The following is a 13,330-nucleotide window of genomic DNA, read 5'->3' as shown; positions in this document are numbered from 1 at the left end:
GAACAGAACAGGGGGTTTCCAGACACCACCCTGGCCAGTGCCTGGGAGATGCCTCAGTCCCCCCCACCAGGAACTCCATTCCACCTCAGCTTGGATCCCTCCAGTGGGAGCAGCCCTAGCCCAGGATCACCACCTTCAGGGCCAAACACAGACAGGAACACTAAGAAGGAACCCACAGGCCATCTTCCTCTCTTTCTCTCTCATTAAATTGTGGATAATAATGCATCTAATTATTCTCCCAACTAAAAGTGGTTTAATTCCTTTGAAGAATCTTTCAAGGTAGCTTGACTAGACAGCAGGTGGGACAGTCCAGTGGCTCTGGTGGGGGGGCCAGGGTCTTCCAGTTGCCTGTCTTTCGGTCCAGCAAGTAGGCGTTTGGATTGATGGTGCAGTCCCTTTTCTGCACATCACTGGCTGTTGTGACACCCCCACCTACAAACACCCTGCTGTCTCCAATGGAGGATATAGCATGGGACACATCCAGGGGGCAGTTCTTGGGCAAGAGAGGTACTGATGTGGTCCTCTTGTTGGCCTTGATTTTCTGTAGGTTGATTTCCACGCTCTGATGGTGGCTGTGCATGCAGAGGATGTTGTCCTGACTGAAAGAGAGCAGGGGCCGGTGGTTGAACTTGATGGGGAAGATGATACTCTGGACCACCTCCCCAGTATTGGTATCAAAGCAATCTACTACCGCGACTCAGGAGATGGTGCCCTTCACCAAGCATCGCCCAGTGACCATGTACAGGTTCTGGTCACCCTTGGTGATCACAGCTGTGGCATCCATAGGGATGCTCATCTTCCCTGCCAGGCACCAGGCCTCCTTGCGCTCATCATAAAAACAGATGTTAGAGACATACCGCCTTGGGGCAATGCTCCCACCCACTGAGTACACTGTCCCCCCACAGGTCACCATGGTGTGGAAGACAAGACCAAGTGGCAGGTCAGGCACCTTGGTCCAGGAGTTGTCATCCATGTCATACCACCAAGCCATCTTTAGCCCTGTAATCTGCTCATTGGTGCCACCAGACATGTAGATGTAGCAAACAGTAGAGGTGGCAGTGAGTGCTGCTGCCTGATAGGGCACCTCTGAGAGCTTCAACCACAGGTTCTCCTGGATGACATAGGCAAACACTCCATCATTGAACTGGCCCTGGGCCTTTTGGCCACCAAGGATGACCACCGAATCAAGCAGGGCCCCTTTCCGCTGGTAGCTCAGCAGGCTGGATGGCCTGTCCTGCTGTCGTTCCACAAGGACACTCTCAATCAGGGATGTGTGGCCTGAGCTGTTCTCCATGTCCATCAACTGGTTGCTGGCAAACATCAGTGTCTTGTTGGAGACGGCATTGAGACTGATGTAATAGGAGAATTTCTTGAAATACTTCTCCCGCTCATCGTTCTGGAAGTACACCCAATGTAGGAGTGCACTGAGAGCCTGGTCCTCAATGAGCACACGCAAGTTTTCATCTTTAAGCAAGTGCCAAAGATGACAAGTCGGCAGCGCATGAAGCTCTCAGGACTGGCCCAGCAGTGGAAGTTGTTGCAAATACCAGTAAAGGCCAAGTTTGATACCTCTTTGAGCCCAAACAACTCAGCCAAGACGAGGTAGCGCAAGCAGCTGGCATGGCGGAAGGTCTTAATCAGGTAGTCACTGCAGTGGATTTCAAGGCACACTGTGTTGAAATAGTGGGCCCCACGAAGGAGCTCCTCCACGTTCTGCTCCAAGATCACCACCTTGCCACTGGAGAAGTAGTCCAGGACCTGGTCCACTGTGGCCGGACTCAGGTAGTTGGGGTCAAGGGCGAAAGAAAGCTCACTGCTGGTGTTCACATCATTGCCAGAGATGACGTTCTTCACTATTGAAGACACAGCAGGCAACAAGTTTTGATGTGCAAAGAAGTCATGGTGGTTCACAGTCAGGGCCATGTCCCAGAACTCTTTGAGTTTCCTCTGTTAGTTCGGTTTCTATAGCATGAAGCTGTCACAGTTTTTCTCAGTGAGTATCAATTTTATGGTGCTTCTTACTGGCTGAGACAGAAGATCAGCAGCAGGCATTGAAGAACAGACCACCTCAGGCCATTGGGATTGAGACTGATGGTTGTTTGCAGTGCAGCTGGTCAGGCAGGAGTGAAGGGTGGGAGAGAAGATGATGGCATAGAGTCGATGAGGTCATCACAATGCAGGTCCCCCTGAGGCCTTCCTCAGAGGCTCAGGGTCTTTCTCTCCTGTGATGGCTCCAACCTGCCAAGGCCAGATACCCTATCAGGACCTAGTGCCCAGGGCCCAGAGCTCAGGAGGAAACCCAGAGAGGGGTTGTGACTCCTAAGACTTTCAAGGTCAGTTCAAGGCTGCTTCTGGAATGTCAGAGCCAGTTGGGCAGGGGGTGGTGCAAGGAGGGATAAGGGCAGGCTGGGGGAAGGAAAGAGATTATTATTATTAGGTCATCAAGAAGAATCCTCCCGTTGTACAGGAGGGAAACTGAGGCCCAGACGAGAGAAGGGACTTGCCCAAGATCACACAGCCAGTTGGAAATAGAAAGTAGAGCAGGGCCTGGAACCCAAGCCTTCTGGAACTTAGTACTCTTTCCACCCTTCCCGGAAGCTCCTCACTACTCAGCTTTCCCCAGTCTCTGATTCTCAGGCAAGGAAATAGCTTTCTCTGTCAAGGTTCTGGCCATCAGAGAAGAAAGCCTCCGTCCTTTGGCTTCTGACCTTTGTGGCCACAGAGACCACTCTTCTTTAAAACAGAGGGAGAGGTGGGGACCACTCCGTGGAGCAGGGATGCCAGAGTCAGCATCCAGAGAGTGAGGATGGGAGGGCCTCTAAAGCCCTGATTATGTCAGTTCCTAGGCAAACCAGGACGTCCTCTGCACATTTCAAAGGCTCTAGTTGTAAAAGGTTGGGGGCTGCGGTGGGTCAGCTCTCCACATCAAGTGTGGACTTGGACACGTTGCCCAGACTCTCTAAACCTCAGTTTCCTCAGGTGTGAGATAGCTTCATAGGTTGTTAAGAGCGTACATGAGAAAAGACTAGAGAGGGTTAGCACAGAGTTTGGCTCACAGCAAATGTTCAATAAACGCTAGGTGCCATATTGTTGTTAGTGCCCTCGAGTGGATTCAGACTCCTAGCGCCCCTGTGGACAGCAGAGTGGAACTCTGCCCGGTCTTTTTTGCACTATCCTCTCCCCTTCTGGCACTATATCAGACAAGGCTCCACTGCTATTCAGAGGGTTTTCACAGCCAATCATTTTGGAATTTGGTGGCCAGGTCCTTCTTCCTAATCTATCTTAGTCTGGAAGTTCTGCTGAAACCTGTCCACCATGGGTGACCCTGCTGGTATTTGAAATCCTGATGGCTTTCAGCATCACAGCAACATGGACCTGCCACAATATGACAATCCATGGACGGACGGGTGGCATGGTTCCCAGAGCAGGAAATGGACTCAGGCTCTGGTGGTGAAAACGCTGAATCTTAACCCCTAGACGACCAGAGCTGGCTGCGTCCCACAGTTTGAAAAACATTGCCTGAGTGTATGAGTTGTAGACTTCACTCTCTGGTGAGAATCCATCCAATGTTCTTATTACAAAGTTAGGATAATCAATCTCATATCAAAAACAAAAAACAAAGAAACCTCGCCAAGACTCACTCTTTCTTTTCCCTCCGACAATACAAGACTTCTGAAGGTCTATGCAGTGCATGTCCATGCAGTTTTCCAAGAGTCCACTTTGTCCACATGAGCAAATTTTATAGCAACCAACTTCCCCTGCAGATGATGGCACCTGGATCAGTGTCCCTTGACGCACGATAAAATCAGAGGCTTCTCCCAATTTGCAACCTGCACAAACAGAAATTACCTGAGAGACATGATACTATTTTACGACATTAGATATACCTCACATAAGTTTTACAGGTTCTGTGTGGCTACTAGAGGTTATGAAACAGAATTTTCACCTAACTAAGGAGTCGCTTTGGTTCAGTGGTCAATAACATATCCTCTGAAATGAAAATTCCATGTTCTACGAGATGGTGGTGATTCTGGACCTGTACTCCAAAGTTAGCTCCAGTTCAGTATAAAATGCTATAAGATATGTGGTTTTTTCTTTCTTCTGGTTTACTTAAGATATTTAAAAATTACAGATATTTTTAAAATGGTATAGAGAAACTGACTGTACTTTTAGAATAATCTCGGTCAGGAAAACTTCTAGTGACAGAATATAAACATACCTTAAATTCAAAGAAAAGTTGAATACTTGATTTGGCTTAACAAAAACCCATTCATTTTCAATTTTAACAAGATTTATTACGACTCTATGGCTGATATGGTATTACACAAATATTATAGATGATCCTTTGAGACATTATAATTTAATCTTTTGTTCCTTTTAACTCCACATATATTTTAAAATGTTGATTCTAACATGATAAAGAAACACTTTCAATTGGGAAATAGCTAAAAGGCAGCAAAATCTTGTCACAACTATATTCTAAAGGGACCTACAAAGAGATAAACACTATAAAAATTCTATGGGATAAAAAAATTTCAACACAACATTCATCTCCGTGGAGAGAATTACACACCCCGCTGAGCAGGCCCTTTCTCCACATACTAAAGGAAAGAAAAGAAAAAACAAGAACAATGTGCAGTACATTTTCTCAAACATTATAACCCAGAAGACAAAGTACAAAAAGCTGGCCCAAGGCTTTCTTTCCTTTTGTTGTCAAGAGCCCTGCAACTCATTAAGAGAGTCTGGTTTGGGATTGATATTAGTTTATAATCTAAATGACTACTGAAACTTACATTTGTCTTTGTCTTTTTCTGCTTACATAAATAATACATGCTTATTGGGAAAACCTCAAACATTAAAGGAAAGCATACATGAAAATAAAGTGCCTTGCAATCTCATTCCAAAGATCACCCCCGTAAAGAAACATGAGCAGCACACAGCTGTGCTCATCCCACACCCGCACCATCTACCTCTTACCCTGAGCACAAGAGTATGGAAGGCACGGATCTCCGGCCGGACACCCTTTCCGGTTCACCTCACAGAGCTCATTGGTGGGGCAGGGACTTGGGTTACAGGGGTGAGTCACCTCTTCCACAATGGTACCTAAAGTACTTGGCCCTGAAAAAACAAAACCAGATCAGCTTAACAAACCCAAAAGAGTACCAGAGGTCTGTAAGTCATCTGAATTAATCACATCTGGAGTAAATGGAGAGCTCATGAGCATAAAGCGAGGCCTGATTCTAGTAAGACGGAAACACTCCGACTCTCTGATCATTTGTGAATTTAGCATAAACATACACACATTCACCCACTTGTTCATTTATTGGGAACCTACAACACGCTGGGCAAGGTTCCAGGTACTGGAGAGACAGTAGTGAACAAAACAGACAAATCTCTAACACGGAGTTTACATTCTGGTCGGGAAATGGACAATAAAAGTCAGACAATGATAATTAATAAGTAGTATACAGGGATAGAAAGTGACAGGTATATTTTGGAAAGGATTGTCAAAGGGGTGCTTCTGTGTAAGAGGGCCAATTTAGCAAATTTTACCACAAATGATCATAATTTATTACAGTAAGATGGATCCTGTCCCATGATTATATTTGTCAACTTGTGAAATAAGGACCAAGGATGGGTCTCACTTAATAGAAAGCACATGTGATATCTAAAGAGCGTACTGAAACTCAAACAAAAGCATTTCTTTAGTTTTTCTTCCACTGAAGTGGTTTCCTTCCACACGTATATTTGATGGCTCTGATAGAGTCTAGGATTGTGAATACATTAGCTTTGCTTACTTGGTTTTAGGCCAGACTCAGACTCCAAGGCTAATAGAGGAATAGGGGTTCTTGGAAGTCATCTCATCCAGCCCAGTCATTTTATAAAGAGGGAAGCTAAGGCTCAAAGAAGTGGTCTGCTCAAAGTCAGAGGTCTATATTCTAGTCTCGTGCTCTCTTTTTCTCCATACTGGTCACAAAGGCTAAGGGACATAGTCTGTTGGTCTTGAGAAAATGCGGCAGACACTACTAGCGGCAAATCTGGCATCTGCTCTTCCCTTCCTGCTTACTAATAGAACTCCAGTTTTACTTAGGGTGGCAATGGGCCCACAGCTAAAAAGATCATCTTTCCCAGTGTCCCTTCCAACTAGGGTGGTTTTCCCTCACACTAGGATACAGTGGCTAGAATTCCAGTAGCCATGCCGTGATGATAAAGCACACGCGGTAACCGCGATGATGATGAAGCCCAGCACCAAGGACGTGGAGAAAGAAGGAGCCCGGATTCCTGATGACAGAGCCACCACAGCAGCCCTGGACTATTTAGTTCTGGGCTTTTTCTCACTTCTAACTGTTGTTCTGTTATTTGCAGTCTGACTTAACTCTATCTGACAAAGGAAGACAAAGCAAGTAGGGGCTGAATTCACCGTCTGGCTTTCCAGCCTGCTCACAGCACTAATGGCCCGTGGTGGCAGCCTAGTCACTGCCCTTGGCCTAACTGCGTGGTGTGTAGAGGTTCTGCTTGTTACCCCCTGGTTTCCACACAGCCACCTCGCTGCCAGAAGGCTCAGCTTCAGGATGCCTCAGTGAGATCCCAGCTTATTCTTCCAGCTCTTGGCAGGAGTATTTGACAGAGAGAAGTTCCAGTTCATGTGCTAACCCAGACCATCATTCCTTACTCCCTACTTGGTGGTAAGTCCAAGCCAATGCCTCGCTCAGGTCCGCTGATGTTCTGATGACAAAAAGCTGAAGACTCCCTGGGGAGCTTCTACTTCCTGGTCAAATCGTGGCAAGGAGACAGCAATGATATGAGCTGGTTATCTGAGAACGCTGGCCCTGGCACACTGCTTAGAATTCCTGACTGACAACAGTCGACTGCCTCCTCAGACTGATATGATAATCACTCCTGCTTACATATCTGAAGATGGTAATTCTTTCCTGGGCCAAAAAAGCCAAGCAACTAAGAGCGTGCAATCGAGACAGTATCCTTAGACCACATGTTCTCAAAGAGAGATGCTCAACCAGGCAAACAAGAAGGGCAGAGATGGAAGGGAGGGGCATTTAAAATCCAAAAACACAAAGTCCTTACTGAGGTAGGTATCCAAAGGTATACAACTCTCCAGGTCATCTGTGGGTGACAGAAGCTCACAGATACTTTCAGCTGTGTGGTCTTCGGGGAATTTGTTCTGGTCCCCACATTTCTTGAGAATCTCCACGCAATCTGATCTTGAAAAGAAAAATACTCACAAATTTAGGGTTCGAGACACCTCCTCATGTTGTCTAGTCAACAACAATTCTGTTTCTGAACTTTCCAGAAAGTGAGTTCTCATAACTTAACCATGTTTCACAAGTGGTTAAGTGCAATGATGGCAAAAGAGAACAGGAGTCATAGGGGACCTTAGGCTGAACAGTAAGGTATTATGTTACCAAAACATCCCTAACTTTCTCTGACCTGAGATCCAAAGGCCTTGCTCACATTTTATACCCATCCTTACTGGTGCTACCATCAAGGTGGCTCTTCACTGTCTTTGAAAGGAATTGAACTAGGCTGGTCTGATCTGCTGTTTGCAAAATCACATCTCCTTTCTTTCAGGACCTTATCCATACTTGCTTCTCCCTCCTTCCCTCCCACCCTTCCTTTCTCTTTTTAAATATCTTTTTAGTTATCAACATTAAAGTGTGTGGCCCAAACAATCGGAAAGTCCACTACTTTAAAATTTTCTCAGTCTTCAGTAGGGCTTTGACTCCTCTTCTGTAAGTTCTGTGAGCTAAGAGTCTATTAATTTCCCATGCGTTGCCCCTTGCTTGTCACCCAATATTTACCCCTTCTCTCTCCCCTACTCAGGTCATCTCCAAGTCACGTCAGAGAATAGAGGTGGAGCCTATTTAAGGTTGAAATAAACTGCAACTAGTCGTCGAGTGCCCAGCAGCACCAAGCCACACACCAACAACTTAGGGGCTGGGTATTAACTTGGTTTTGGAAAAGCATTCTGGAAAAAAAGATGCTTAAAGAGCAGTTGACATAGGTTACTAAGTAGTTAATGCTTTTGGTTTCACCCACCATAGCAGCTTTCATCTTTACTTTATCCTAGGCCTCCTAAGCAAACCACTCACAAAATGATTGCCAGGAACAGGCCCTAAGGACTATATTCACTACCTCCTTCACGCGTCAAGCACTTACAGAATACCTCTGTGTGTCAGGATTATGCCAATCCCTGAAGAGGAGAAAAAGAGGAAGGAGGACACAAGGAAAAAAGGCACAAAGAAGAATACGCTCCTCAAGGAGAGCAAAGTCTAACAGAATAGGAGACAAGTACACAAATTAAAATATAAAAATAGAATTATGCATTGAAAGTACTCAATAAATGTTTCTTGAACTAAGTTCCATAAGAGAAGTACAAACAAAGGTGTATGGAAATTTGTAGTGAGGATAAATTACCATCAGCTGGAGCAGTCGGGGAAGATTCCGTAGGAATGACTGGTATTTGAGAGGGCTAAGAAGGACAGGCAGCGGGCAAGTGGAGAAGGGGGGAAGAGCATTTCAAGCAGAGGAGGAAAAAGTGGGAAAGAATTTGACATGTGGGGGCAGTGGGCAAAGGGAAGTGGTGGGAGAGAAAACTGTGAAGGTAGGCTGTGGGTGGAGATCATGGAGGGTCTGAACCAAAACCGGAGAGTCACTATGATGAAAGAAACTTACTTGCAAATAATACTTCCCCGGGATTTACTGTGACAGGGTTTAATCTGCAGTGAACAAGCTATTGCTTTCCACATTTCTGGCTGGCACTTTTTAATGTCAAGAACAGGAATGTTGATAAACGGCATCTTTATGCTTCCTTTTTCCCACAGCTTCATGTCATTCATGGCTCCTTGATCTGACTGAGCATTACAACTCCTGAAAAGTTCTGTTGGCCTAAACAGAAAACAGCCCAGAAGGAATGAAGAGGCAATTATTTTCCAGAGAGGAAGAATGTGTTAAATCCTGACATACTAATGAATCAGGAAAATCTGATTTTTTTAAAGAAGAAAGTACATACAACACATCAAAGGATATGGGCTTTGAATGTATGAAGATTCAATGCAGATGCTACCCATAAAATTCGGATTGCATGTTTTCTTTTTTACAGAGATTTTTGTGAGGCAGTTTAAAACTTCAAAACCCTGTGGACAGGAATATCATCTGCACTGGTACCATTTCTTTCATTTGACAAAATAAATATTATAAGTCCAAGTTTTTAAAATTGAGGTACAATTTATAAAAATAAAATGCAGATTTTTGGGGTACAGTTTGATGTGATTTGACAAATATGGACATCCAAATTAATTAAGGAGCATTTCCATCACGTCAGAAAGTCCTTGTGTCCCCGTCCAGTCAATGTCCTCCCTGCTGACTGCACCCTAGAGGCCACCACCATTCGCACTTATATCACTGTAGATTAACTTTTCCTGTTCTAGAACTTCATACAAATGGAACCCTATTGTATATTATACTCTTTCGGGTCTGGTGTCTTTAGCTAAACAATCTTTTTGAGATTCATCCATGGTGTGTATATAAATTGTTTGTTCCTTTTTATTGTAGAGAAGTATTTCATTAATAAATGTACCACAATTTGTTTATCCTAGCAGTTCTCAAACTTTTTGATCTCAGTACCCATTTACACTCTTAAAATTCCTGGCTTCTCAAAAAACTTTTGTTTATGTGGGTTATATCCACTAATGTCTATCACATATGAATCAAAACTGAGGGATTTTTAAAGTAGATATTAATTCATTTTAAATGATAAGCTGATTACAAGTTAATATAAATATTTTTATGAAAAATAACTGTTATTTTCCAAAAGTCAGTGAGAAGGGTAGGACTGTTTTACAGTTTTGAAAATCTCTTTAATGTCTATCTTCATAGAATACAGTGGGATCTTCATACCTGCTCCTGCATTCAATCTGTTGTTATACCATGTCTGGAAAACTCCACTGTTCACTCTTGTGAGAATGAGAGTGAAAAAGGGAAATAACATTTTAGTGTTACTATAAAAGTAGTTTTGATGTCACAGGGTTTGGGGACCATGGACCACACTCTGAGAAAGGCTGGCTTATTCAGTCACCTGTTTATAGACACTAAGGTTGTTTCCAGTTTTCTTGCCTGTTTTCACAGCTACAAATAGCACTGCTGGGTCATAACTTTCTAAGAAACTGCCAAACTGTTTTCCAAAGCCGTTATACCAGTTTACGTTCTCACCAGCAATGTACGAAAGTTCCATTTATCTGCTGTCTTCAACTTCTCTCTGCAAGGTTTTCTGGTTTTTTAGTGTAGAGTTCCTGCACATCTTTTGTTAAGTTTATCCCTAAGTATTCCATGTTTTTTGATGCATGTGTAGATTATTTTTTATAAATTTCATTTTCCAATTGTTTTTGCTAACACACAGAAATACAACTGGCTTTTGTATGTTAACCTTGTATCTCGTGACTTCGTTAAACTCAAGGATATAAGGGGAGGTTGTATGCAGATTTGGGAGCATCTCCTTTTGTGGTTCCCTCCTTTCTGGCATTTTCCCCTTCCACACCCAGCCATTCTGGCAGCCTCAACTCTGATCTCTAACTCCTCAGCCCAAGACTGCTGCTTTTTGCTTGAGTTCTAGAAGCCATACAAGTGGACTGAGAGTGCCCACGAAGGAAAAGCTGAATAAGTGTGCCTCTCACTCAGTGCAATTTCCATCTTTCACGAGATGAAGCCCCTCCTGCTTTTGGTCACTCTCCAATGCCTTCAAAACAATCGTTTTTAATATTTTGTACAGAGTTCAAAATTGGTATTGATAGAAGTGTTAGTCTGATACAAACTACTCCACCATGCCAGTAAGGCTAACACTCTATCATCAGTTGTAAAGATATCTCAATTTTTACTCAAAATTACAACCTGAATACTTTTAAGAGGATAGGACCTGTGTTAACTGGAGGTAAACATCCTCTGAACTTCCTTCTGGCCCAAGTGAATGATCCTCTTCCTTCTTGACCTCTTGATCTCCGGGCTGCTGCTCACAAAACCAGCCCCCTCTTCTTTACTAACTCTCCCTCTCTGGCTTCTGTGACGTGGCACTCTCTATGCTTCTGGATGCCCTTTTTCTGTCTTCTTCGCTGCTTCTTCACCCATTAGCTCAGTTCTTGGCCCTTATTTCCCTTACCCTACTGAATACCGCAGGAAAATACCTATTCAAATTGCTTCTGTAAAGAAAATGTTTTCGTATGAAATAGGGGACTCACTGAGGGGGAACCTCAGCCAGTCTGTAGGTCCTTCAAGTAAACTGTCCACAAGAGGGCATCTGGATGACCAGATTGTCCAGTGATTTATTCTGCGACGAACTGTTTCCACTGGTGGTGGAGCAGAAGAGAGAGAAGGAGAATAGTAGACTGAAGGCCGAGGAGATTCTGAACTCTAGAAGTTTGAAGTACTTCTAGATTAGAAAAGACTTGCTTATAGTGCTTCCTTTCCCAGGGTAATTTACCAGATGGAATGTACCACCTAAAGATGAAATCATAAGGAAATACTACTTCCTTTTAACTTAGCAGGAACAAAATCAGAATGCAGTCGTCTTTTCACTTACTTAAAAACCAGATAATTAATGATAAAAATATTTCCACTCCATGTATTATAATCTGCTCCTACCTGTTGTTAAAATTAGTACAGTAGGTAAGGTTTCTACAGCCCAACTGACAAGGTTCCCGAACATCTGCTAAACAGGTCAACATGGACACTTCCACTGGATTATATTCACAAAAGCGATCAAACTCTTGCCAGCTCTGGGTGTTGCCCCAGCTCATGCTATAAAGTTTAGTGCACAGTTCCCTGAAACAAAAGCACAAATGCAGAAACACAGATGAGCCAAATGAACAAATAACTGATTCACATAAAACTCAAACTCTATGAACTGTACTTCAGAATACAAATGAGTGGGCGGGCTCAGTGGTGTAGTGGTTAAATTTGCGCTCTCCGCTTTGGCGGCCCAGGGTTCGTGGGTTTGGATCCCAGGTGTGGACCTCCACACCACTCATCAAGCCACGCTGTGGCAGTGTCCCACATACAAAAAAGAGGAAGATTGGCAAAGAGGTTAGCTCAGGGACAACGTTCCTCACCAAAAAAAAAAAAAAGGCTACTAGAATATAAATGAGAAAAAAAGTACAAAAACCAAAAGATCTATCTCCTACAATTTAGAGCCAGAAAGTGTGAGCTTTCCGTGAAAAAGTTAGCCTTCTCTTATTTTCCATCTCCTTCCCTTCTGCCATGGTTGCTAGAAAGCTCAGCGCTAAATTTAATGTTTAATTATAGTATTTGTACATGTTTATTTTTAGCAGAATTACTTCCCTCTATATTTCTGATCTCTCTTTTACCTTTACTTAGAGTAAGGTAAAGCAAACAGTTTTGCCTCCACCCACATATATTCCACTATATTTATGTTCCCATCACAAGAGGCCAAACCGTGACATGGTCCTCAGACTTCTTTTAAGCAGCATTATAGACTTACAGTTCACTAGTTTCTCCCTGAAAAACTACCCTAAAGCCACATATATTCCTTAAGATATACCAAGACTGTATACATGGAAAGGCTTATGAATTCCAAAGCTTCTATATATTACTGTATTATGTACGTATTCTTTTCAGTACTTGATGAATACAAAGCAACTCAAGTGCATGCGTATAGCTAAAATATTATCAGTACCATTTCCAAAGGTTTTCACACATGATATTATTCATCAGTTTAATTTTTTAAATTTATAAATGTAATACATGTAACACAAAATTTTAATACTACCAAAATATACAAAATCACTCCTCCACTCCTGTCACATTTTATTTCACTCTCACAATTACCCCAGTGAGAGGGTATCTGTCCTTTTATGTTTGTTCATCACTCCACCAGGGCTTACTGAGTGTCTATTTTGTGTGAGGCCCTGTTGGAGGCACTGGATATGCAGTGGCACATAAAAGAAACAAGGTCCCTGCTCTCAATGGAACTCACACAACACGGGGATGAGGAAGCTGAGATCAAGTTACTTCAGACACCCTGATCTGGAAACCAGCCCTTCCTCTAGTCCTAACTCTCTGTATGACCTGGCACAGACTGTTTAACATCTCAGAGTTAGTTTTCTATATATAAACAGGAATTACACAAATTGAGACTAATCATAAGACGATACCAATCATCTTATAAGGTTTCATGAGGACAAGGTAAGATGGAAGTGAAAGTATTCCGTAAACCACAAAACCTTACATCAGGGGAAGAGAGGGCCAACTGTTTTTTACTGAAGTTCTTCTGGGATGACACAGCCATTCCAAGCTCCAGTGAGTA

The 13,330-nt window shown here is 43.3% G+C and overlaps 2 protein-coding genes across 9 annotated transcripts in view; both read right to left on the bottom strand.

Moving 5' to 3' along the window:
- Positions 1-13,330, bottom strand: part of RECK (reversion inducing cysteine rich protein with kazal motifs) — a 97,791-nt gene that overhangs the window by 39,349 nt on the left and 45,112 nt on the right. For all 8 annotated transcript variants that reach the window (XM_023629662.2, XM_070250707.1, XM_070250708.1 and 5 more), the window contains 5 exons: positions 11,650-11,829; positions 8,692-8,904; positions 7,084-7,220; positions 4,978-5,118; positions 3,642-3,830 (listed from right to left, as the gene is read on the bottom strand). In XM_023629662.2, coding sequence (XP_023485430.1) covers positions 3,642-3,830; positions 4,978-5,118; positions 7,084-7,220; positions 8,692-8,904; positions 11,650-11,829 — 860 coding nt within the window. The remainder of the gene's footprint in view (positions 1-3,641; positions 3,831-4,977; positions 5,119-7,083; positions 7,221-8,691; positions 8,905-11,649; positions 11,830-13,330) is intronic.
- LOC102149851 (calicin) lies at positions 254-2,198 on the bottom strand. The gene is given in 2 exon segments (XM_005614696.4): positions 254-1,476; positions 1,479-2,198. Coding segments are annotated over 2 exon segments (1,797 nt in total). The 5' UTR covers positions 2,053-2,198.

Source organism: Equus caballus, chromosome 25 (genome assembly GCF_041296265.1).
Source record: "Equus caballus isolate H_3958 breed thoroughbred chromosome 25, TB-T2T, whole genome shotgun sequence".
In the NCBI taxonomy this organism is placed as follows: Eukaryota; Metazoa; Chordata; class Mammalia; order Perissodactyla; family Equidae; genus Equus; species Equus caballus.
This window is presented reverse-complemented; position numbering and strand designations above follow the sequence as displayed.